This window comes from Cervus canadensis, chromosome 2, assembly GCF_019320065.1.
Source record: "Cervus canadensis isolate Bull #8, Minnesota chromosome 2, ASM1932006v1, whole genome shotgun sequence".
NCBI lineage: Eukaryota > Metazoa > Chordata > Mammalia > Artiodactyla > Cervidae > Cervus > Cervus canadensis.
Genome location: NC_057387.1, coordinates 26,598,115 through 26,625,084, shown reverse-complemented (window position 1 = coordinate 26,625,084; position 26,970 = coordinate 26,598,115). Strand labels below are relative to the sequence as shown.

At 44.9% G+C, this 26,970-nt stretch overlaps 2 protein-coding genes across 4 annotated transcripts in view; one reads left to right on the top strand and one right to left on the bottom strand.

Annotated features, from left to right (window-relative positions):
• Positions 1–9,650, top strand: part of VANGL1 (VANGL planar cell polarity protein 1) — a 58,572-nt gene extending 48,922 nt beyond the window's left edge. For all 3 annotated transcript variants that reach the window (XM_043459886.1, XM_043459901.1, XM_043459892.1), the window contains one exon: positions 2,554–9,650. In XM_043459886.1, the coding sequence (XP_043315821.1) occupies positions 2,554–2,814 (261 nt within the window). In that variant the 3' untranslated portion in view covers positions 2,815–9,650. The remainder of the gene's footprint in view (positions 1–2,553) is intronic.
• Positions 9,651–15,785: 6,135 nt separating this feature from the next.
• The window catches only part of CASQ2 (calsequestrin 2), a 73,569-nt gene continuing 62,384 nt past the window's right edge, over positions 15,786–26,970 (bottom strand). Inside the window, exons 9-11 of the mRNA XM_043459868.1 lie at positions 20,496–20,596; positions 18,413–18,487; positions 15,786–17,198 (exon numbers count right to left, since the gene is read on the bottom strand). Of these exons, the coding sequence (XP_043315803.1) occupies positions 16,995–17,198; positions 18,413–18,487; positions 20,496–20,596 (380 nt within the window). The 3' untranslated portion in view covers positions 15,786–16,994. The remainder of the gene's footprint in view (positions 17,199–18,412; positions 18,488–20,495; positions 20,597–26,970) is intronic.

The following is a 26,970-nucleotide window of genomic DNA, read 5'->3' as shown; positions in this document are numbered from 1 at the left end:
AAGCTGTTCTTGGCTGTCTTTCCCTGTCAGTACTTCCCCATCTCTGTCATACAGATTTCCCTCATTCGCTTTAATAGCTGTGTCCTGTTCCACTGAATACCATGGTTTGTTTAACGGATGGCCTACTAATGCACATTTGGATTAAGATCTTTCGTTAGTCTAAACTAGGGGTTGGTGGTTTTTGTTAATCGAGTTTTATTGGGACACAGCCACACCCTTTTGTTTACAGATTGTCTACGGCTGCTTTCTCTCTACTGCGGCTGAGTGGAGCAATTATGACAGTGTGTGCCTTGCAAAGCCAAAAATATTTACATTTAAAGGAAAGTTTGCCAGCCCCACGTCTAAACAGTGTTGCAATGAATCTCTCTTTTTTTTTTTTACATATGTTTTCATGCATATATGCAAGTATTTCTGAGGGATCAATATCTAGTAGAGGAATAGCTAGATCAAAGGTACAGATCTTGCCAAATTATCCTTCTAAGGGGTGTTACTGTTTTATATTTCTGCCTATAGGATATGAGACTGTTTATTTGCTTATTTTCCCCCACACACACTTGACAGCATTGGGTGTTATAATTCTTTTTTAATCTTGCTCATCTAAGAGGCTTCCCAGGTGGCGCTAGTGGTAAAGAACCCGCCAGCCAATGCAGGAAACTTAAGAGATGCGAGTTTGATCCCTGGGTTGGGATGATCCTCTGGAGGAGGGCATGGCAACCCAGTCTAGTATTCTTGCTTGGAGAATCCCATGGACAGTGGAGCCTAGCAGGCTACAGTCCATAGGGTTGCAAAGAATCAGACACAACTGAAGTGACTTAGCGTGCATGCATCTAAGAGGAGGGAAATATATTGTTTTATTATTTGAATTCGTATTTCTTTAACTATGGGCTTCCCTGGTGGCTAAGATGGTAAAGAATCTGCCTGCAACACAGAAGACCTGGATTTGATCCCTGGATCGGAAAGATCCCCTGGAGAAGAGCATGGCAATCCACTCCAGTATTCTTGCCTGGAGAATCCCATGGACAGAGGAGCCTGGTGGGCTACAGTCCGTGGGGTTGTAGAGTCAGAGTGACTGAGCAACTAACACTTTCACTTTTCTTTAACTATTAATGTGATAGAATATCTTTGTATATCTTATTTCTACTTTAAAAGTTATCTTAGTTTCATTTCTCTGTTTCTTTTCCTTGTGATTCATAAAAGGTGTTTTTTTGGTTTTTTTTTTGGCCGTGCTGCACAGCCTGTGGGATCTTAGTTTCCCAACCAGGGATTGAACCAGGGGCTGGCAGTGAAAGCACCAAGTCCTAAGCACTGGACTGCTGGGGAATTTCCATATAAGAACTAATTTTATATGAGTGTGTGTTATGGTAGAGGCACAGCTCTCCTTTCTGCCTCAGAATAGATACTTACAGGTAGAAATATTGTATCTGGCAGGAGTAAGGGATGGATGGAAGAGGATACCACTTTGTTTAGGGCCAGAGTGGTGTATCCTAATATTTTCTATCTATATCCCTGGTTTGTTCATTTTTCTTTCTCACAGCTAAAGCAATATATTTATTAATGTAACACACATGCAGTTGAGCCTCAAGCATATGCCAGGCACATGGGAAATTCATATTGAAAAAATAGTTCCTGCCCTCCAGGAGAGGATAGTTTAAGTGTGGGGCTCAGACAAGCAGTCAGCAGTAATTGTTCAGAAAGTAGAATATCACATGGGAGTCATGCCTGTGATTATAGGCACTCACAGGAGGACATGTTCACCTCTCTGAGAGGCTCAGCAAGTAGTTTGAGAAAATGTAAAGAGCCAGGAGGAATTTGCCGAAGGACGACCTTCAGCAGGAGGACTACCACATGTCAAGGGGATATCCCGCCCATGGAACTCAGTGCTTCTGGAACCAAGGGCTTGGGACGGGGAGGTGGGTGCGGGACCTGGCCAGCCCTTGGATTGCCACGTGCACACTCCATCCAAAGTCAAATAACCACCCTCATCTTGCACCATGAGATGGTTCAGGTTAACCATTTGGTCCTCACAGCCGTTCTGTGCATGACGGCTGCCATCTGCTCCACTCACAGAGAGCTTAAACGGCTTGTCCAAAGGCACACAGCAGTGAATGCAGAGCATGCGTTTTTGTGTGAGCAGGTATATCCCTGTATTTCTTCCACTCACATTGTCAGAATGCCTGGCACTTGCCCCGAGGAGCTCTCAGGATGGGAGGAGACCAACCTGTGAACAAGTACAGGCTGAGGCATATGCCGTGGGGCCCGGGCCCTTGGATGGGGCTGGTGCCTCAGCCACAGCTTACGTGGGTACCAGCCACCCCGCCTTCCTCGCCCCTGTGCTTACCACTGTCTGCACCCTCTGGCTGGAGAGAGAGAAAGTCAGGAAGCCTTCTCTCCCCAGCAAAGGGCTCTGTTGTGCGGATCTGATGGAACTGGTATATGATCAGCCGGGCTGTCCTGGTTTGTTGGGAGGATGTTTTTCCCCCCAAGACTGGGAGCCTGGCAGCGCCCCCTGGAGTGGGCATTCCCTCCCTAACAGCATCTCTGCTGTCCTTACAGGCCTTCCTCGAACGGTACCTCAGCGCCGGCCCCACACTGCAGTATGACCGGGAGCGCTGGCTCTCCACGCAGTGGCGGCTCGTCAGCGACGAGGCTGTGACCAACGGGCTTCGGGATGGACTTGTTTTTGTCCTCAAATGCTTGGACTTCAGCCTCGTCGTCAATGTGAAGAAAATCCCGTTCATCATGCTCTCGGAAGAGTTCATAGACCCCAAATCTCACAAATTTGTCCTTCGCTTGCAGTCTGAGACGTCGGTTTAAAAGTTCTATATTTGTGGTTTTATTAAAAAGAGAAAGAATATATAGAGAGATATATATGTATACCAGAGGGGCATCTTTGTTTTTATTATTCTTCATGGCTGACTGAGCTGGCACATGAGAAACCAGGGTCCTTTGACCATCTGCACTTTATTTGGAAGGAAGCAGAAGATGGCCATCCTGGAAGAAAGTGACTGATGACATCTGACTTGGGGATGGGCCGTCTCCAGAAGCGGTTCCCTGGCGTTTTCTGTGACAGCTGCAAACCAAAGCGGAGCTGGAGGTTCTTCGGAACCTTGCCTTACGACCCGCCCCTGCCTCTCGTCCAGCACCCGGCCCTGCCCTGGCTTCCGGCCGTCCCACTCCAGGTCCTGGAGGGCACACATCTTCGTCCTGTTTCAGGGAACCCGACAGGACATGTCCACACGTGTTTGTGTGTGTAAACGTCCAGCACCGCGGGAGCCACGGGCTGTTCGTGAAACGCCTGCCTTCGTCTGCGTTCTCTGTTGCCTTAGGTTCTGCAGAGAAGGATCAAAATGACACGTGCACTCTCAGTTTACAGCTCTTCATGATTCGGTGGGTTTTTTTTTCCCCCAAAGAGATAATTTGCCTGCCCTAGTTCTGACCTGCTTGCCTACCGGCTTGAGCAGGAAGCCCTTTCTTAACCCTGTGATGGCCCACCTGTCCTCTCTCCATCCTGGCCGGCAGGCCTGGCCAGAAGCCCAGTCTCCAGAGCCGCAGAGGACCTGTCTGTTCCTGCGTGCCCTTGGGCTCCATGCGCAACCTCGGGTCCACCCCTTGGATTGTTTGTTTGTGTAGGAAAGGGTGGTGTGGCCACCGGGTAGGCCCCAGGGAGAGCTCGCCTGCTAGGATCTTCCCTTTAGGCTGCGGCGGGAGGCCCTCCCCTCGCGATCCTCCTCCAGCTGCTCCACACCCACCAGGGAGAGACCCACACTGTGACTCTGGGGCTGGCACGTTCGGCTCGGAGCCTCTATTTCCCAGGAGATATGTCCTCACAAAGCTCCATGGCAAGCTGCCTTGCCAGGGGACAGCTGCAGCGTCCAGTCCCTGACTTCTGACCACCGTCACTGTGTGCCCATTGCCTCTGCCCCTTACTACCCGGGAAGGGGCTGATTTAGGCCCTGGTGCTAAATTACTTGTCGTTGGTAGTCCAGTGTGGAGAGGGAATAGGCAGGATCCAGCATTCAGGGAAAGGAAAGTAGGGAGACGATCCTAAGATTCAAACCATGCCTGCCTGGTCTGTTCTTAGATACAGCTGGTTTCTGTGGGCTTTCCCAGGCCTGGGGAGCTACTGGGCCATATTCTAGGAGGAGGTGCCATGAGGCAGAGCGCTGCAGCAGTCTTCAGTTTCTCCATCTACCTTCCGATATCCACAACACACTTTTGCCAAATATTCACTCTCGCTTTTCCCTGGTGGTCAGGCTAACCAGTCACCTTTCTTTAGCCAAGGAAAACACTGTCCAGTGCTGTTTTCGTATGTGTCCCCACGTATTCTGACTGGCTTATGCACTCCAGGAGGGGTGCAGTGTTTGTTATTGTCTTATCACACACCTGTATCTGAAAAAGCAAACAGCCGTCTTGAATCCACAGCCTTCAGGTCAGAAAGAAGATGTGTTGGAAAAGGAGGAAAAACTAGTCGATAAGGAATGGAGCCAAGATGTACTATTTTAACTGCATGGTTTTCGTTTATGAAAAACACATACCATGTAACCATGGTGCTTTTGTTCTTCTTAGTTTTGCCTTTAGGTCCCCTTCAAACTGGACATTCCTTATGATGATGTCTTTCTCAGGAATCTATTTTGGGAGACTGGGCAAGGGATGGTGAATGTACAATGAGACTTTGGCAACATAAAGGTTATACTGTCTCAAAATAAACGTATCACAGGCTGCTGCATCAGGAACCCAGCAATAGAAGTGCCATACATGTATATTCATATGGTTAATGATGACACTATCCATCAGCGTTCCGCAAAACTGCTTCCAACCCTGTCTTCAATTCCCAGTCCAGAAGGGGTTAAGTTGGAGTCATGGTTTGGGTGCCTGCCTTCCCAGCAGGGTGAAGAAAGGTTTAAATTAAGGAATTTTTTTTTTTCTCTCTCTCTCCACCCCTTTCTTTCTCTCCCAGTCTTTGCATAGGAGAATGTCAGACTTTCTGAAATTATTGTTTCTGTTTTAAATTGAGTATCGAATTTTTTTATGCTGACTTTGTATTAAGTCCTTTTTGAAAGAATAACGTAATAAAATGCAGGATCTTTGTATCAAGCCTTTGCACTTGCAAACTCTTAATAGCTTGAGTTACTGGTGCAGTGGGAACAATGTAAATGCCATTTAAAAATTTTTAAGGTTTAAAGAAAAACTGTATCACACAGTTGAACACAATGCATTTCTATTTCAGTTCTTGGAGCCAATCAGCTATTCTTTTTTAAAGGGGTAAACTGTGCTAATTGAATTAGATAAATCCGCACTGGGGGAGACAGGATTTTTTTTTGCCTTAAATGTTTATAGATTTTCTATAGTGAACCTAAGTTATTAAAATGTGAACATTAAACAGTACATAGAAAAACTTAATGAGGAGTGTGTGTCTGAGGTCGCTGTCTTCCCTCCTGATGTTTTAACCAGTAGATATCTAATTGCTGTTCTTAAGTGGGTACTTTTGAAGATAATGCCAACTTTTAATCGTCCATGTACTGAACATTAAAGTCTGCACTCTTAGAGCTGGAAGGGATTTTTAGGTTTTGTGATTGATTCATCCATTGCATCACCAGCTAAGTCAAAACGTGTAATACTTTTGCTAAAGTTTATAAAGTAAGCCCTAGAGAAAACGCTTGCCCAGTTTTATTGTCCAGCTATCATCATCTCCCTGTCTCTCCTTTTCAAATCTGTGGACAGGGCAAATTCTGTACAGCCGATGGGTAGAGGAGGTGGCCCCAGTATGTGCGTGTGTTGTGCTGCGGCTCATTGCCAGGGCTCGGACCTCCTCTGCAGTGAGGAACAGTGACTGTGTGGGTGCGTCCGGTGGGGGAGAAGTTCCCCTCTCCTCACCATAGCTGGTGGTAGTTGAGTGCTCTCATCCTCTTGTCTCCTGGTTGCTTTTTACAGCCTCCTGTCTTTAGATGAGGCTGTAGCCCTGGAAAGCCATGAGCCTAATTAGGCCGGCAGAAACCAATGACCCGCCCCTGGGAGAGTGCCTGTTGCTGTCGCCCAGTGAAGTCAGCAAAATTGGGTCCTTGGTTTACCCTCATCTACGGGAACCCTGCTGTGTAAGGCTGCTTACAGAGGGATGCATAGTTGTTTGTGCCTGTGTGTTACGATATATGTGAGCTTTTCTCCTTAGTGTAACTACCAGATGGGCAGCATGTTTATGTTAGCTGTCTGATCATCTGTGCTATCTGTAGCAAGATTGGTGTGTATCTCAGCAGATAACTTGTGGATGGGTTCATATGGATGAGGGTGTGAAAGTCCGTGTGTTTCTCCATAGGCCCTGTGGAGATTTCCTAACAACACCATCTTTTGGGAGGTTACTCTAAAGCCAGTAACTACTCCCTCTCCCTTCGCTCCTTTGCCTCAGTTACACTGGCTTCTCCCCGGGAGTAAATGACCGGCACAGTGAGGTCTAGAGCACTGCTGCCCTCCAGGCAAGTCCATTAGACTCTTCCTTGCCTCTGGACCCTAAGACCTGAGAACAGATCGAGCTCCATGATAAGCGACTGCTCCAACTTCACTACCCTGGAAGCCTTACCGTAGATTTCTTGATCTAACTTAAAAATTGGAGCTTCATTTAAAAAAAGTTTATGACTAAAAGCACAGAAATGGTGCCATAATATTTAAATAGTCCGGCAGAGACCCTGCAGTTGTTAAGTGATTTATTTCTGGGTAGTGTTTGTACTTTATAGATCTTGTTTTACCAAAAAAAATTCACTACCATGAATTTACTCCTGTGTAACCTTATGATCATAATCCATTGTAAATGAACTATGAGTTGTTTTCTTAAGCCCATAGCACAGTTTTGGAATGGTAGTCAGTGTGGTAGTTGTATTAGGGACCATAGACACTACATTATTGAGCTTTAATCAAGTGTATGCCCAGAAAATTAGATTTTGGATCACATTTTTGACAAAACATATTTTGGTCAAAGAAGGAAGAGAAGGGTAATAGGGTGTGTTTATCAGCTATTGTTATGTTAGATGCTGTCCTCGAATGTGAATTCCTTTAAATCAGGGGCTATCTCAATTTTATAGGTGAGAACAAAGATGATCAGAGAGAGAGGAACTTGCCTAAAATCTCACAGCTAATAAATGAAATTTCACATCTAATGTTTGACTCCAATCCCTTGGTCACTGTACCTTGAGGTATTACCTATATAATTTGGCATTTTCTGGATGTGGAGGAGAGAACCAGAGGACACTTAACCTTGAATCAGAACCTGGGGAGGGGGGTTCATTGGAGGTGGAATCACTTCTCTTTGACTTTGGGTTTCTACCCAGACTATGGCTCCAAGGAAAGCTGCCCCGTGACACTGGCAGATTTCCTCAGGACTTTTGATGGAAAGAAGTTGAAAATTCCCCTTCCTCTAGGAAAACCAGCCCTGCCAGTGCTGCACTTGCTGTAGAACCTGGCTGCTATTGTTCCTGGCAGGCACTTTTGTTTTTGCCCTTCCCACCTTCCACTCCCACCCTGCTGGCTTGGGCAGATGTGTACCTTGGGGAGGTGTGCTGGGGCTGACCTGGCCTCCTGCTGACCGGAGGAGGCCTCTTCCTGGTGCTTTGTTAACATTATGCCCCAACAGCGTCCCCCCAGCCCCGCCCCCTGCTGAGGTGGGGAGGGACTGCCTGCAGCCCCAGCCTAGGGAGGTTTGGGACTGGAGCCCCTGGCCTCCATCCCTGACTTCCTTGTTCTCAGCAAGCACTTCGCATGGCACTATTTTCCCCCACATTTGTCCTCAAGAGTTTTAATCAAGAGACCTACACCAGGACTCTGAACACACCGTTTGCCTCTCTTCCACTGTCTCAAGGTTTCTTTTGCGCATAAACTACCTTCCCCTTGCCTGCTGGTTGCTTTCCGTGGAGGATAGGAAGGGAAAGATGACACCTCTCAGCTTTGCTATTCGGTTGGCCAAAAAGTTTGCTCAGATTTTTCCATAAAAGGTTACCGAAAAACCTGAAGGAACTTTTTGACCAACCCAATACTTACTAGGAATGAGCAAGACACATTTTCAAAGGGTAGGTAGAAAATGTAAAACTACTGACTATAAGTAGATTTGAGTACTCCGTGTCCCTTTTGCCAGGCCTGTCCCATTTCTCCTTAAATAACCCAGTTTGTGTTGTATCACCTGAAACATAAACCTCTTCAATGAGTTGTTTTAGAGCTCTCCAGCACAACTGCAGATTTCTGATACCTGAAGCAGCGCAATCAAATGTTACTCCAAGTATGGCACCGGGAATCTACAATTGATATGTCTCTCAGCTTGAAAACATCAGTGTTTCGTCCTTGTTTTGGTGGGATAAAAAAACTCTCTTATCTTAAGCCCTGGGGACAAATGTGACCAACTCCCAGGCTTTTATCTTGGGTGTCTTTGGCACTTCTTTTGGCACTGAAATAATGTTTGGATAAAAATAGTTGAATGTACAGTGTCTGGTTTTATATTTGCTTGTACTTATCTGAGTTTTCCCTTGTGGACATGAACTTTCACTCTGAAGGAGGTCATCCTTTAGGACTATTTAAACCCCCAAAAGCCCTCACCTTGGGAAAGCTTCATATCTGGGGACCAGAGACTGTTGCTCAGGGAATTAGTAATAGGACCTGGACATCTGATCTGCAGGTGTCAAGTCTAGTTCAATTCATGTTATAGGGAACTTAGACTGTTACACATCATCACCATTCCAGGGGTCAGGTGGAAAGAAGTGGCTGTCACTTTTCATTTGCCAGTGCCCCACAGTTATAGAGATAATAGAGTATTCATTTAGCATTGATTATCATTCTTAAAAAAAAAAAATCCAAAGTGTGCTAATAATTCCTTATTTTTATAATGGATTCACAGTAGGCTTTAGCTAAATAGCAAACTCCTCTGGGACTCCTAAATTATGACGTGATTAACAAAATTTGATTTTCAAGAAGTTTTTTATGACAACTATTGCCTGGAGTACAGGATACCAGCCAAGATGAGGGCAGGGGTGAATACAGGCTCACTGGAGTGGTGAATTAACCACTTCTTCAACAAAGATGCTAGGGAGAAGACCAGAGAGACTAGGACCAGGTCTTACTCAAGGAAAATTTATTTAACGATCACTTTTGTGTTGAAAGAACTTTACATTTCTGGATTTAGAATCCAGTATCAGTCCAGCAAGTTCAGTAAGGAAACCGTCTGTCTCTATGTGATGGAGCCATAACTGTGCAGAGACGTGGCCAGGGGTCTTTTGTGTTCTCTCTTCTTAGTTAATACCACACTTTGTAACCAGGAGGGGCAGTTTGGCTGGTTAGCAAAGTTCACAGTCACTCGATAGGTATGACAAAGTCTGAGTGTGACTTCTTGCATAAACTGGGTGGTGGGCTTTATTGAGACGTTTCAAATATGTGAATGAATGAATTACACTACCAGCAACCATCTACCCAAGTACATACATTCATAAGGTGTACCCTGTGAAGCCTCTTCTCATTGTAACATCAGTAACAAAGTTAGAGTCTATGAGGGGCATGGTGTACCTGGTATCCAAGTTATTTTGTTCTCTTTTGCGTCTCCAGTTCCAGTGAACTGTAAAACATTTTATGTGTTACATTTTTTATACTGTAAAACTTGGAAAATAAACTGTCATCCCAAATTACATTTTGTTACTTTTTTTTATGGGATTACTTCAATCTAAAAAGTTTTATTTGTTGATTGATTGTAATATAGTTGATTTATAATGTTGTGTTTGTTTCAGGGATACAGCAAAATGACTCGGTTATACATACCTACATATGTATTTTTCAGGTTCTTTTCCCTTATAGGTTATTACAAAATATTGAGTATAATTTCCTGTGCTATACAGTAGGTCCTTGTTTTATATATAGTAGTATATATATGTTAATCTCAAACTCCTAATTTATCCCTCACCCAACTTGCTCTTTGGGAATCTTAATCTTGTTTTCTACTTTTTTAGGGAACATTTTTACTCTCGAAATAACTTTGATACCCTTTTAAATATAACCTGTCAAGTTTCTCTGAAAACCAAAACAATGTAATGATAGATTGAATGGGAAAGTGGAATTGTCATTGTAAGAAAAACTACAGGTTGCAATCATTGTGTGGTCAAGAGTATGTTTTAAATGAATAGAGTACTGAAAATTAAATTCCTAGGTTCTAAAACTTGGAGGTAAAACAGGCTTTTGAGTAAATCAGCAAGTGAAAAAAGATCTTCAAGTCAGGTAAGGAGGGAGGAAAATGTCAGACCCTGGATTTGTGAGAAAGGTGAATGTTAGATTGTCTTTGTGAGTGGCTTGCTAATTCAGTTTAAATTATTGACTTATTTTCAGTAGGTCTACTTAAAGGGAGCTTGATTATTTGACAAAGAAGTATTGGAGCTTGCCTTCTGCTACACTCAGCTATCCTTAGTACTGAGTACCTGTAGCACACAATCAAATTCTTACCTGTTGCATAGACAAAGATCAGACTAAGCAATTGATGTGAAGATACTCACTGTATAGATTATTGATAAACTCTGGCTCTGTGCCATCAGCCAAGATGGACACAATTTACACCTACACAAGCAAAACCTACTCAAGAAAAGATTAAAAGTGTGTAACAAACATAAACCAAAGACTCTTTTTCTTTCATTGCCCATGATAAAGATAACAGAATTTTGGAAGAGCTTTGAGGATGTTAGGTGACAAACCATAGGATTACGGAAGTGGAGAAAGGATTATCAGGATGGGACCAGCTGCAGCCACTGCAAGCTTTCCCAATACCAGAGACAAGGTCCACCAGTAGTGTGTGGGTCTGGGGAGTATCCCTGCACCAGAGAGACATGGTAATGCCCTATCCGTGTCATGTAGCATCTTCTAGTTATACAGGCTAATGTTGATATGGACAATCAAAACCGTGTTTATGTTCCTTGTATTTACACCTGAACGTGTTTCTGCAGTTCTGAGAATTCATCTGGTTTTAGACAAAATGATGATGCATTTAGAACTGACATGGAGGCTTTAAACATTTTTCCTTTTCTAGTTCCTTGCTCAGCTCTCCCGTCTTGCCCACTCAGTTTTGCCTCCTGTGATCTGCATGTGGTAATCAGTTTTAAAGGTCCATTGACTGAATATTGCAATGAGTGAATGAATGAATGGGAACATGGCACACACTCAATGCTAAGACTACCGGGTGTAACCTAATCATTTATGACTATTGTAAGGGCAATTATTGGCATTTTGTGGGGTTCTAGGGCTGACATTAAGAAGTTTAGTCATCACTGCTCTAAAGAATCCAGATTGATACAATACCAGGTTATCTTGAAAGTGGTCTTTAATTCGTCTCTCTCCCATTTGGGTCTGCGGATGTATTAAAATAAATGCATTTGACATTTAGGTGGCTGTGGTTATCCCATTTTCAGAGAATGGAGCCTGGGACTTCTGCTGTCATCTCCACACTGCTTTGCTTCCCACCATGATGAGTATATTCCTGGGAGACTTTGCTAACCCAAGGGAAGAGAATATCCTCCATTGGAAATCGTACTGAGCCAAGGAGATAGTGTTCCTATTTCTTCAGCAATTGGCTACCCTAAGCAAATCTAAACAGATGACACTGTTGCCAAAAAACTTGGAATGAGACTGACTTTCAAGAATCACTAGCACATTCTTAATGGTACTAATAGCTGTTAAATTAGCTTTGCATAGGGTTTAGCAGAGTATTCAGTCAAATACTATTTATTAAGTACCAATCAGAACTTAGACCCTGAGGTTAGAACAGAATCAGCCAAAATCTTCTCCCTAAGATCACTCTCAGACTAATGGGGGGAGGGGCATGCACTTAAATACAGTAAGTTGCAGATTCTGCCAAAGACCGCCACAGGGTGCTGTGAGGACTAAGCAGAGGAAGTGGCCAATTTGCCTGGGACATGACTGGAGAAGAGTCATAGAGTGTATCTCTATGGGAGTTTGCTAGGCAGGCACAGGTGGGGAAGGACAGGCATTCTGGTAGATGGAACATGAGCCAAGGCTTTGAGGTGTTAAACAGCCAAGCAGCTTTGGCCAATTTCTGAGAGTAGCTCTTTAGTCACTAAGTCCTGTCCAACTCTTTGTGACCCCCATGGATTGCAGCATGCCAGGTTTCCCTGTCCTTCACTATCTCCTGGAGTTTGCTTAAACTCATGTCCAGAGTAGAGGGGTAGACAGTTGGGAGGTGCCATGAGAAGTAAGGCTGGGTAAGGTAGACAAGAGACAGTTTGCATAGACCTCCATGTCCTACAAAGGAAATTGGTTTTAACCCAAAGACAAGGCTAGTCCTGACCCCCCAGTTCACTGGCGGTGGTACTGACCTGACTTCTGCTGAAGTAACAACTGGATGTTATAATCTAAGTGAGGGTGGATGCCCTCACTTAGGCTTGGATGCCATCCTTCCAAGATGGTACTCCATGTTTGTAGCAGCAATCACCCCAGCGAGACCAGTGCTCTTCATCCCTGAGGCCAGATATCACCAGCATTAGCTCTACTCAGACTTTGCTTTTCTCTTGTGGAGGAGAGACTCTTCAAGGAGGTTTAATTTTACAGGTGCTACCTCATATTTTCCTCCCCAACCTCATGCCCCACAGCCTAGACTCCACAATTGGCCATCAGACAACTTTCTGATCAATACTTGCTCTTTGTCCTTTTAATCTTTAAAAACACAAAGTGTTTAAACACTTGGGAATAGAACACCACATCCCTGATGACTCAGAGGGTAAAGAATCCACCTGCAATGCAGGACACACAAGAGATATGGGTTCAATCCCTGGGTTGGAAAGATTCCCTGGAGAAGGAAATGGAAATTCATTCCAGTATTCTTGCTTGGGAAATCCCATGGACAGGGAGGCTGGCAGGCCACAGTCCACAGGGTGGCAGAGAGTCAGACATGACTGAGCGATTAAAGCACAATGAAGAATTTTAAGCATGTATGTGATGCGATCAGTTTTTCATTTTCAAAAAAACCCTTGATTGCAGTGTGCGGGACTGGAGATGGGAGGGCAGTCAGAACCTTGCTGTCACCCAGCTGAGACTGTAAAGCCTTAATTATACAGTAAGAGCAAGTGAAGAGAAGAGGACAGGACTTGCTTCCTGTTGGATGTGGGAATAGGAGACAGCGAAATGGTTCTAAGATTTCTGGCTGGGAGATTGTCGGAGGGCGATACCTCTTCCCCATTCCTGTGCTTCTGTGAAGGACTTTCCCCAAACACTGCTGGCCCTTTGCCCAGCCCTTATTCCTGTACTGAGATGGAGTGAGTTACCTGGTTAGCGGGTGGCAGCCATTTGTCCATGTTTCTTAGGATGAAGTTAATGTGTGTGTTGGGGGAAGGATCCAGTCCATTTCTCCTGCCTCTCCATCCATGACCCCTGAGGGCAGTGGTCCTCTCTGCACACCTGATTCCCTCAGATGACTTGAACTTGGAGACAGGAAACTGGGAAGCCCATTTACCTAATCTCTAGTCTCCAAATTACTGCTTCTTTGTAATCAGGGTGGTATTCTGCTGACTTTTGGACCTACTTTCTCAGTTGGTTCAGATCTCGGGAAAAGCTACTTTTTTTTTTTTTTTTACTGTGCTGGGGTTTAGTTGAGGCATGCAGGATCTAGTTCTCTGACCAGGGATGGAACCCAGGCCCCCTGCATTGGGAGCTCAGAGTCTTAGCCACTGGACCACCAGGGAAGTCTCAAGAGAGCTACTTTTTAAGGGCATCCCCTTAAAATCCCAAAACTGTGTTGGTCTGAGGTGCCTATAGGGACATCCAGGTGATGCTGTCCAGGGAAGATGGCTGGAGTGAGGGGCTTGGGACCCAGAAGAAGCCTGGCTAGAGACAGGTGGTGTTGGATGCTAGGGGCTGGACGAGGTGACTGGGAAGGGAGTGGGAAGAGCAGCAGGAAGAGCAGCGGTCGGTGTTGACTTGCATTTGTCCCCAGCAGAGGGTCAGGCCCGGGTCTGGAGATGGTATATCAGTAGGTCTGGGCTGGTGACAGTCATCTGTGTTTTCTAAAACTCAGACATGATTCTGACACTGAACAGACTTGAGGAGACGTGGTGAGAGTGGGAAGTTCGAGGACAGGCCACGAGATCCGCCAGCACTTGAGGGGATATCAACCAGGGAGTGTTGATCAAAAGTTATTTGATAATGACCTCTGACTGGTCACATCATTGATAGACTGGGCTTCCTGGGGGATACAAGCTAGGGCCTGGACAGTACACAACCTTGTTACAGAAAAGACAAACTCATTTCAATTATGATATGATATTCTAAAGAAATACATTTAAATGTTTATTCTTGATAATGCAAATTTTTTTTTTTTTTTTGGCTTTCCTAGCAGGAAGGTCAGATCACACAGTTCTAATTAGGCAACATTACTAGCACTGCAAATTGATTACTTGCTTCCAGAATGAAAGGAAGAAAGACATCTTGGCTTAAACAATAAAAAGGATTAAAAGAAATTCCCTTGAGTCCATCTTGAGATACCATCTGAGTAAAAGAAATGGAATCCTTTGATTGCATAATTTGAAGAATTAAATTTAGTTTAAATCTTTAAATATAAAAATGGGGTTATGTTTACATTCCTTTAAAGTATTTGTGTGACTCTGTGGGAAAATTACTTGAAGCCTCTGTGCCTCACTCAGTTTTCCCACCTAAAATGGGAAAAATAACAAAACGCATATAAGATCTTTTTAAGGATTAAATGGGGAAATACATTAAAAGCATATAGCATAGTGCTCTGAGCACATTCCAAATATTCAATAAATAGCTGAAAAAGTTTTAGACAAATAACAAAACAGTGCTACTACTTACAGATATTACTAGCTTACCACTCAGTGCTTCTAAAACAGGAGCAGCATGGCATGATTTAAACTTAATGCATATTAGTCAGGCCTCTGAGAACCAGGGAATTTTCCTGGGTTGGGAAATAAACCACTCTGATGACAGAACACATTTCTTGGCTATTTGAAAGATTAGCTTCAAAGATCACTTTATAAATTCACCTCTCCCAGAGCTTATTTGAGTCTCTCTGGATAGCTACATAGCCCAGCTTGGGAAGTGTCTGCCTTGCTTTGTGAGGCAGAAAGAAAAATAAGGAGGTCTTGGAAGCACTGTGATCCAACAGTGCCGATAATTATTCACCCATCAGTTCAATAAATGAGGGTCTACGTTGTGCTGAGCAAAGTGCTAAGAGTTGGGGATACAATGGTAAATAAATCTCTTGTCTCCAAGGAGCCTACGTATGAGTTAATGAAAGAACAGATGTGCAAATATGTGTTACATGTTAAATGATAAGTGCCAGGATTTGGGATGTGTACAACATGCCATGGGAGCAGAGGGGAAGGGCTCCCCTTGAGACCACACAGGCAATTGGACAGATGCTGATATTAGTCATTTGAACTTCATGAAGGGGAGGACGCGTTTAAGGGAGAGGGTAGTGAGTTTTGGTCTTGTGATGTTGTTTGAAGCACTTGTACAATATCCAAACCAAGATGTCCAGCAGCAGTTGAATGAGTGAGTCTAAAACCAAGGAGAGAGGTCAAGGTTAGAGACCCAGACTGGGAAGTTATTAGCTGATGGGCATGGATGATAGCTTGGATACCTTGGAAGAAGGTGAGAGCCGAGAGATACTGTGGAAGACTGACATTTAAAGGGTAGGCAAAGGAACAGAAAGAAGAAAAGAAAACTGAGAAGGAATAGAGAGGAAGAACAGGAGCCCAGAGGGGAGAGAATGAGCAGAAAAACAAAAAATCAAGAGAGGATTTTCAAGATAATCTCAGTACTTTCAAAATAAAACTTTAATGACAGTTAGTTAGCTGCTATTCCATAAAAGGATCGTCCTATTTTCAAAGAATTTGCAGTGTCTTACACATGTGTTAAAAGACTGAGAAAATAAATTAGAACATTAGAATGCACACCCAATGCTAAAACTATAGAGCACAATATAACTTCTAGATAGTTTGAAAGGCACTTGGGGATTTTTTCAGTGCCTCAGAGCATCATTATGAATCCTAATGACTGTTGTCCTGTTCAGCTGTGGGAGCACTGATCAGTGGAGAGTGAATTGCCCTCTTGAAAAACCAACTTGGACTCTGAATGGGAAGGCTGACTAGCAGCGACAAGACAGAGGGATATCAGGATCCCAGCTCAAGCTAGGACGCCAGCTGAACCCATCAGAGACCTAAAGACATCAGAAAGAATTAAAACATTTAATCCTTCTAGCTCTCCCGACCCCTGTGTGTATATGCAAGAAGGTCATCTACAGGGAAGTTCAGAGAGCAAATCAACCTCCCATCCCAATATCCTAATATACTAGAAATGATGGTGACATCAGTATGCATGTTTTTCAAAACCTCTCAATAGCCATCCAAAGGCTTGGATCTGAGTTCATAATGATCAGATCTACACCTAAAATAATAAGTTTAATAGAACCAAGAGAAGCTGATTTACGAAACCTATTTCCAAGACTGAGCCTTCCCTAAGAGGGATCCTCTCGGCTTGAGGAGGGATCCTAACTAATATTCTAGGCACAGGGGCTAAATGGACTGTGTGTCTTCCCTGGGCTCTGGTTGTAAGGTCACACCATGCTTGTGACTTAGCAAGCTGTCCATTCTGCTACCATCATAGTCAAACAAGTAAACTTGAGCCGAGGTGTTAGGGAATTGCTCTCTCTAGACAACCAGATTCGGGCACTGCCGTGGCCACTGATGATCTGACAATGAATGAAAGCTTTTTCATAACAGTCAAGACAGCCAACACGGCAATCATTCCCCACTGTCCTTGCTGAGTGAGTGGGACTGCTGGATTTAGGAAGGCATTTGCCGAGTTGCACATCTGATGAGAAAGAAGTGGGGAAAGAGGTGTCGATAAAAGGAAAGGAACTGGCTGGACGAGGGCCGGGGCTGCTCGCTGCCACTTTGCCTGTCTGCATGGCAGTGGGTAGCTGTGGTTATGTCTTCGTGAAACTCGTCTGGAGTTGGAGGCTATTCATCATCGTCATCACTGTCATCATTGTCCTCTTCATCAGAATTATCATCGTCATTGTCGTCGTCTTCATCCTCTTCATCATCATTGTCATCATCCTCCGTGTTTATCTTCCCAGAAAGTACATCCTCAATCCAGTCTTCCAGCTCCTCAGCTGTGGGCAGGTCATCATCATCTGGAATGTCCATCCACACACTGTCAGCCTGCATCCAGAGACAGAATGAGTGTGAGAGTGAGTGCACGAAGGATCAGCCAGGCCAGAGGCTTCCAAGCGACTGTGCTGAGTGAACCCCAGGTCACTTACACTTATCAGGAATATGTGCACACAGGACCTTCCCGACCCAGGGATCGAACCCATGTCCTGCACAGGCAAGCGATTCTTTACCACTGCACCACCTGGGAAGCCCATTAAACAGAAATGCTTAGTAGCAAATGGTACGCATAGTATCCTGTTCGTGCAATATAAAAGGAAATCTATATTCCATTGCATTATATATACTATATATATTTCACTGTTTTTTTAATTTTTTTACATTGTTTTATTTTATTTATTAGACACACAGCATGTGGGATCTTAGTTCCCCAACCAGGGATCGAACCCATGCTCCCTCCATTGGGAGCTCAGAGTCTTAACCACTGGACCACCAGGGAATCCCTCCACTGTTCGTTTATATAGCCAGTTAGCAATGTTCTTCTTTTTTCATTCTTTAGCAATGTCATTTCACTCTCTTGGTGGATGTTCAGTTACCTGGGAAATTCTACATTTATTATTTTGTAAACTAATTTTCAAATTACTGGGCTTCCCTGATAGCTCAATTGGTAAAGAATCTGCCTGCAATGCAGGAGACCCCAGTTCGATTCCTGGGTCGGGAAGATCCCTTGGAGAAGGGAAAGGCTACCCACTCCAGTATTCTTGGGCTTCCCTTATGGCTCAGCTGGTAAAGAATCCGCCCACAATGTGGGAGACCTGGGTTCAATCCCTGAGTTGGAAAGATCCCCTGGAGAAGGGAAAGGCTACACACTCCAGTATTCTGGCCTAGAGAATTCCATGGACGATATATGGCCCATGGGGTCACAAAGAGTCAGCCATGACTGAGCAACTTTCACTTTTTCACTTTTTTAAATCACTAATAATGATTAAAATTCTGCTTACATTAAAACAGTTTAAAAAGAGAATGGTAGGATATAAGGTGAAAAGCAAAAGTATTTTTGGTTGCCATGACCCCACCCCTGACTCAGACTAGGATCGGTCCATGTTGGCAAGTCTCCTGAGCTAAAGCTTTCTAAAGCAAGGCCAAGGGTCCTGCTCATTTCATGAGGGGCTGGACTCCTATACAGGATCTCACAGTCTGGGCTGTGTGGCAGAAACCAGGGCAGGTGGAAGTTATTTGAGCAAGCTTTCATGAGGTATACTCACATCTGTCACATTCACCACCCCAATCTGTGGCTTGAAGAGGTCAATCTTGAAAGTCTTTTCCCAATAGGCAACAAGCTGTAGCAACAAAAAATAAAATTAGACAGCAAGCATCATCCCCTGTTCAAGCCACTTTTTGTGGCTGGACCCACCTGCCATCCCATCACAGTAATGAGGTCACCATTGGTTAAAGGTCTCCAAAACAGCTGTGGGCATGGAGGAAAATGAAGACTTGGCATTCAGCACTTTAAATAAGCATGGAAAAAAGATGTCATAACACAAACTATGAAAACATGTAATATAAAAGCTTCTACAGCTGGAAGGAAGAATATTACAGAGATGGTCCAAAGTTGTTTCCCAAATTCCCTGTGGTTCTTTTATAGTTTATGTGTGGTGAAGGAGCCATTCCCCGCCACAATATCTCACTTAAAAACCCCTTACCTTGAGCCTGTTTGCTCGTGAGATATCTAGGAAAGCAGTGGTGTAAGTGTAAGTGCCCACCAGCTCTAAGTGGGCTTGCAAGAAAGAAGAAGACTTCTCCATTCAGACAGACTTTGGTTCATGTGGACTAATATCTGACTGGGGCAGGACTCAACGAGTAAGGGGCCATGGGGTAAGAAAATGGAGATATTCAGTGGTAGAAAGTCTTCCAAACAAATATATGGTCTGATGGGGACTAGGGGATAGTCAAGAACTTGGAAATCAGAAGTCTGAAGATTTCTTATTTGCAAAAAGCAAGGCAAACATAGAGCAGGTCGGGAGAAAAGCAGACCATCTGTGAGCTTGCAAAACAAAATAGTCCAGATAAATGAGAACTAAAACCAGGTAACGGCTAAACAAACAAAACTATAATATACAGCATCTTATAAGCATCATGACTTTGTTATGGTTGCCCAGAATTATGACATTGGCCTTAGGTGACATGGAATTCTCTGCCTTCGATTCACTCATCCTCTATGTAGGATTGGGTTCCAGGACCCCTGAGATCACTGACACTCTTCATTTTTGTATATTTAATCATAGTTTGATCGATTGTGACCTATGCAACAAATGATAATTCCTGGAAGAAGATAGAGATCATTTATATTCTTTTTTTTTTCCCTATTTTTTGTCTCACCGAAAAGCATGTGGGATCTTTGGTCCCCCGCCAGGGATGGAACCGTAGCCCCTGCAGTGGAAGTGTGGCATCTTAACCACTGGACCACCAGGGGAGTCCTTATCATTTATATCCTAATGATAGCTAGTATTGAGTATCAGCATTTAGCTCAACCTAAAGTCTATTGACTAATAGACCAAGCTTTGGCATCACATAGACCTAGGTTAGAAGATCACATCTACCACTTACAGCTTAAACCTCTCCAGTTGTCATCCCGTAAGATAGGTATTACAATGGTCTGTACTTCATAGGGTTGTTGAGAGGATTAGATGAGATGATGCATGTAAAGAATTTACCATAGTTCTGGGTATATAATAGAGTATATGAGCTACATTCATTACCACTGGGCTCACATATTGCTACAAATTCTGTTTATTCTCTTTAAAATAAAGCATAATCGAGGCTTTGATCATTGACCCAGCAAGAGTTTAAGGGCCTTACACATTCAACAGGTGCTAGATATTATGCTAGGAGAGCATGATGAACAAGACAGACAGGGTCCCTGCCTGCCCAGAAGTTGTTCTTAACTCCATGCAGAATGTTCATTTCTGAAGGTTTATTACTTAGAAACTCGGATTGCCCCAGAGTGATGGTCCCCCTCAGAAAATGAAAAAGGTTAGAGCAAGGAGTGGTAGGCAGCTATGGAACCGTTGGCAGAAGAATTTCACCCACACTTAAGTGGGCCCCAGAGGAACTCTGGCCTCCAGGGAGTGAGAACAGTAAGTCTTACCAGGTCAGTGTGGGCACCAGGCCTTAAGTTCAGTGCTGTCCCAGGGGCCAAGATCTTCACATTGGGTAGAGGCAGCCACTGGGCTTCTGCAAGTGCCCCTCCTATTTTACCTCCTCCTTTGTGCATCCAGTTCTCCCACTAAACACAAACATGAGACTGTGACGGTGACCAAGGACGAGGTCTCAGTCTGAGTCACTCACCAGAGGAAAGTCGTCTGGGTCGATCCATACGATGCTCAGGTCCGGGTTGTCTGTGTTGTCCCGGGCAACCTGCTTCAGGATCTCCAGGAACTCATAGCCATCTGAAGCAGGATGCAAGAAGGTTGAGTAAGCTCTGCGCATGCATGGTTTCTAAGAGGGAAAGCAGAGTGCTGCTTTTCCATGAGGGTTCCTTAGGTTATTTGGCGCATACCCTCAATTCCAGGATTATTCTACAAAATGAGCCAGATGAGAACTCCAGACACAAAGCAGCTTATTCAAAGGAAACGGTAAACATCTTGAATAAAGAAATTAAATGTTTCACAGGGAAGTGCCTGGTTGTAACTCAAAGCTGAATTCCACTTGCTAAATTGCCTGTAAAAACTGACCAGCCGAAGAGTCAGAAAGTGCAACCCCAGAACAGAGAAACTCCAGTCTGGTGCTCAGCGCTCTGCGCCATCTCTTAAAACGGATAATTTGTTATCCCTCAGAGCTCCCCAGAACATTCACTCTGTTGACCAAGAACTTTGAGCCTGCATCCTTAGTTTTCTACAAGTTCCTAAAACTTTCAAACTAAGTGGGCTTCTGATTGATGTGTGCATGCCAAGTCGCTTCAGAGTGTCCGACTCTGTGTGACTCTACACTGCAGCCTGCCAGGCTGCTCGGGCCATGGGATTCTCCAGGCAAGAATACTGCAGTGAGTTGCTGTGCCCTCTTCCAGGGGATGTTTTTGACCCTTGATCAAACCCGCATCGCTTACATCTACCTGCATTGGCAGGTAGGTTCTTTACTACAGTTGGTGTCAAAGCTCTGAGTTAGTGAATGGGGTTCCCTTCCTCCCTCTCACTATTTCCTTGAGAGCTCTGCCCTCTTCTTATTCAATTTACAGCATTCATTGCCCGCCCCCCAGGGGAAGGATGATTCATATGAAAAGCAGATACAAGCCTCATTAAGACAAGCTGATGGCTTCAAGAGCACAGAAAGCCTAAACCTTGAAGAACTGAGAAAGAAAAACTTTATGTCATAAACAAAAAGTTTGTGTAGTAAGAAAAAAAGAAATGTTTATTAAGAGAAAGCATAACCTAAACCTTCACCATCTCTCTCCCTGACTCCCAATCAGTAAGAAAGAGTTTAGGTTGTAACAAGTCCCTGAGAATAAGCTCTGTACCAGTGTGTATGTGTTTGTGTGTACAAGTCCAAGTGCTGGAAAAAGCACGCCCATGTATCCACATATAAAAGCTCCATGGTTTCCGGGAATCCCAGAGTATAGGGGACTCATGGTTTGTTTTAGAATAAAACTCAGGAAAATGGAAAGACCTCAGAGTCTCTTGGTGAACCCTCCGGTGCAAGAGCCCTAGGACAAAGAAGACTGTTAGGAGCCCTCGCTGAGTTCTCTGGGGGGACACAGATGAGGTTGAGGGAGATGGATCTGAAGAGGCCCAGCAATTGGGATGAAGGGGACAAGCGATGACTGGTAGCTCAGACGGTAAAGCATCTGCCTGCCATGCATGAGACCCGGGTTCACTCCTGGGTTGGGAAGATACTCTAGAGAAGGAAATGGCAATCCGCTCCAGTGTTCTTGCCTGGAGAATTCCATGGACAGAGGAGCCTGGCAGGCTATACAGTCCATGGGGTTGCAAAGAGTCAGATACGACTGAGGAACTAACACGCACACAGATATAAGGAAGACCTGTCCCCACGCCTGGGTGGACCACATACTGGAAAAGAAATCTATGGCATCCAGTCAATTTGGCTTCCCTGTGGCTTAGTGAAAAATCTGCCTGCAATGCGGGAGACAGGGATTCCATCCCTGGGTCAGAAAGACCCCCTGGAGAAGAAAATGGCTATCCCCTCCAGTATTCTTCCCTGGAGAATTTCAAGGAGAGAGGAGCCTGGTGGGCTGTAGTCCATGGGGTCACAACGAGCTGGACACGACTGAGCGACTAACACCACCAGTCAGTTTGAACCCCTCTCTGCAGCCTCTGTTGAACACGCCTCTCCTCTCTCCAGGCATCCTAGCCTTTGTTTGGCTACCTGGGGCCTCTTGGGAAAGGTTTTTCCCTGCACTTCCTCATCCCTAATACACTCTAGGCAAAATGAACACTATTCTTAGCAGCTCTGCTTTGAGCCGGTGTAGTCTCTTTAAGTGTAGCTAAATCATACTAAAGATTCAGAGTGGACCCCTCAGCCCTTGTTACCTGGAAGGCAGAACTACCTCTAGCAGAGAAGAGGGTCTTTATGGCCTGCAGCCCTATCCTGCAGAGATCTGGGTGGTCTGGGTGATTTTTCCATCTATCCGCTGAATTATATGACAAATTAGATTGTTTGACAGAGATGGATGGGGTTTTGTGCTTCAGAGTTTATCATCTATCACTGTAGGGGTGGGAGTGGAGGTGGGGCTATTCCTCCAGCAGCCTGTAGGTGTGGCTGAGAAGGTCCCTCCGGAGTGCCATTGGCTGCTGCTACCTGGACACCATGCGTCTGCCTTCTCTGGGTGTGTCGCTGTCGCAGGACAGGACAGGGAACTATGGTGCCATCTGGGTTAGCTGTGGGTTTATGTATCATCAAATACACAGACTGCACCGGGGGGTTTTCCTCAAGAGCATCAGTCACCACTTTCAGCAGCCGAGGAGAGATGGATGGCTACAAATAAGGTGCGGCTGCCAGCACTCTGGAAAGTGAGGATCACATGTGACAAATCAGAAATTCACAAAGAGGATGAAATTCAACAATACAGTCAGGAATTCATGTAGAAAGTAAAGCTGAGGTGCAAAAGACTGACTGACGTAAGGGAAGGCAGACGCGGGTCTAGGTACGAGTGTAGAGGACAGAGATCTGAACAGAAGCCGAACACACGAGATGGCGCTGCTTGTTTCGGATGGAAAACCCACATATCACGATTTATAAATAGGAATGTACATACAGGGACATTTCTGTTTCAGAGCAGGTTTGGAGATAAAAAGAGAAAGATTGAAGGAACAAAAATTGGATCCTGCAAGAAAAATCAAATGATCTGGAGTTTTTACATAAACAGGATAAGTCAAAATTGTGGTTTAATGCTTGTTTTTAAGAATACAGAACATTTTTTTGTGAGGAGAATATTCTTTGTGCCTATGGAGGAGCGAGGAAAGCTCAAAAAACATGCCTCAATAAATTAATAAATGAGTTGCCATTAACGTTGGGATGTTTCATCCAGAGTCAAGGGCAGTTTTTGACATCTTGGATGATGTATTCTGTAAAGGGCCTACTCCCTCTGCATCCCTGAATATTTCCAAGAACAGAACCTGTTCTTCAGGGAGTCAGCCCAGCTTGATTCTTAAACATGTGGACACTTGGGGCAAATGGTCCAAATCCTGGGTCTGCCGTTTGGAGTGTGACTTAGGGCAAGTCATTTAATGTCTTGGTTTCTCGTCTGTAAAAGGGGGATGATAACAATAGTACCGATTTTGTGGACTGAATGTTAGTTAAATGAGTTAGTGTCTATAACACTTAGATGGTGCCTGACATAAAGTAAGGCTTAGCTATTATTCTTCTGAAATTCTCAGACACTCTTCTGCCTGAATACAAGGAACCTGGCCATTCATCTGTTTATCCAATGCATATGTCTTAAGTGCAAGGATCTGGGCACAAGGGTGGGCTAGATACAGTTTTGGCCCCGTGTGGCAGAGAAGACATTTTCCTATGCAATTACACCAGGAGGTGGTATATCGTAGAGTGATTCCTTCTGGTCCCTGTTGCTGATTCAGTGATTGAAGGCTGCAGGGGTGGCTATAGCAGCTGGTATGACTATGAGAACCTTGCCTCAGTACAGGATTAAAGCAAGGCTTACTTACTTTGTTTTAAAGTCATTAAGCTAATTTTGATATTCCTGATCCAAGGCTTGCAAGCCCTGTTTACCTCTGTTAACCCCCAGCCTTGAATCCTTGTTGGAATGAATTCTCATTCATCTGTGAAAGCAGAATTAAGACAGCCACACTGGCCTCATATGTCTTCAGTCACTAAAATTGTAACTTACAAGTTCAGTTTCTACTTAGGGACCACTTCTGTTTCTTTGTAAAACAGGTATCCTGGAAAAGGGACACATCCACTGTGGACCCTCCCTTTTTGACCAGGAAGGCAAGTGTTGGGAGCCATATTTCACTTTTGTAATTCAATGTTAAGCACAAGACTAGCTCACAGTCGCAACTATACGAATGAATGAATGAATGAGTTTGAAATTAATGACCATTTTCTTATCAATGATATACCCAGCTTTGAGGCCTTTTAAGATTATGACCATGTATTTCTCAAAAAGAACAGCCTGTAATTCTTTTTTAAAAGGTAGATTAAGAAAAATGAGGAAATATTATTATTTTGAGATTTGTACACTAGCAGTTATTTCACCATTGAAAGTAGAGAGCTATTCTCTGTGGTCATTAGTTGGAGAAGCCGCCATTCTCAAAGCCAGAAGGGATTCCCAAACATTCCACATATCCAGGCAGGCTCCACCCAGAACATTTGTCTGTCTTCTCTCTTGAATGTTTCCAGCGCTGAGACCCTCTGGCCTCCCTAAAGGTCTAGTACAGAATCAATAACCCAGACAGCCAAGAGTTGTTTTCTTTCATCAAACTGAAATTTCCTTTTTTTCTCACGAAGTCCATCTACCAACTTCTTCCTTTATGCACACAGGGCATTGTTCTTTACGTGCAGGAAGCCTGTGATCATGTTGCCCAACCTTGGTTTTACCAGTATTTCTCGAGCGTTTACTGGCTACTGGCTATGAAGTACTTCTGCGTTTAATCTTTGTATGTAGTCCTGATGGAGGGTGGGAAGATGTTATCATCTCCATTTTAACAAGTCAGAGTCCCTGACTTGCCCAGCATCTCACACCAGCAAGCAGCAGAGCCAGGATTCTAACTCGGGTCTCTGGTCTACACCTCGGGTTCTGGTTCCACAGCCCACAGCGTGTGGTCTCCACACACTGACCCAAACTGCTGCATCTTTTTGCTCAAGTCTGTGCTTGAGACTCGAGCACCAGGAGTGAAAGCGTCCACGTGAGGGAAGCGAGGGCATGGACAGCGGGAGACACAAGGGTGGACCTGGGGGCTGATGGGCTGGCCTCTGCTGGCCTTTGCCTCCCCCTCACCAGGAGTCATGGGCCCCTTCCCCTCTTTCTAGCCTGCAGCTGAGCCACAGCCTGTTCAGTTGGCTGTCAGTGATTTCCCTGAGTGTGCCTGGAATCTCAGAGCTGGATCCAAATAAAGAAGAGGGGCCAGTGGTAAAGAATGCAAGCAATGGAGATGCAGACATAGAGATCAGACTTATGGACACAGGCGAGGGGGAGGACAGAGAGGGTGAGACGAATGGAGAGAGTGGCATGGAAGCATAAACACTACCATATGTAAAATACATATGTGTGTATGTTAGTTGCTCAGTCGGGTCCGACTCTTTGCAACCCCATGGACGGTAGCCCAGCACGTTCCTCTGTCCATGGGATTCTCCAGGCAAGAACACTGGAGTGGGTTGCCACTCCCTTCTCCAGGGTATCTTTCCGACCCAGGGAGTGAACCCAGTCTCCTGCATTGCAGGCAGACTCTTTACCTACCGTCTGAGCTACCAGCGAAGCCCACGTAAAATAGGCAGCCAATGGAAATTTGCTGTCTGACTCAGGAAACTCAAACTGGGGCCCGTGAACAGATGACATATGTACACACGTATGTGCGGGCTAAGTCGCTTCAGTCGTGTGCAACTCTTTACAACCCCATGGACTGTAGCCCGCCAGGCTCCTCTGTCCGTGGGATTCTCCAGGCAAGAATACTGGAGTGGACTGCCATTTCCTTCTCCAGGGGAATCTTCCCAACCCAGGATCCAACCCTCATCTCTTACATCTCCTGCATTGGCAGGTGGGTTCTTTACCACTAGCGCCGTCTGGGAAACCCCGGACACATGTACACCTATGGCTAATTCATGTTGATGTATGGCAGAAACCAAACCAATATTGTAAAGCAATTATCCTTGAATTAAAAAAAAAACCAATAAACTAGATGCAGGTTTGATCCCTGGATCAGGAAGATCCCCTGGAGGAGGAAATGGAAACCCACTCCAGTATTCTTGCCTGGGAAACCCCATGGACAGAGGAGCCTGCTGGGCTACAGTCCATGGGGTCACAAAGAGTAGGACACGACTGAGCCCAATGCAGTGAGAGCTCTGATTCCTTCCATGCCAGACGAGGCTGGACCCTGAGATCCCACGACCCAGAGCGGAGGGCTCAGGCTGAGCCAGGTTTCCCACGGCGAGCAGGAGGCCTCTGGGAATCACATCTTTGTGGGAGGAAAGGATGATGATTACACTTTCCTCCTTCCCAGGCAGGGAGGGCCTGGTGGGAATGAGGCTGCACAAGCCCTGGGGGACCAGTTCCAGGCCAGTCTCAACCACGCCAGAAGCCAGGGCCTGTCTGGCAGACACACGTGTGTCTCAGACCCAGCAAGGGCCCCGCAGT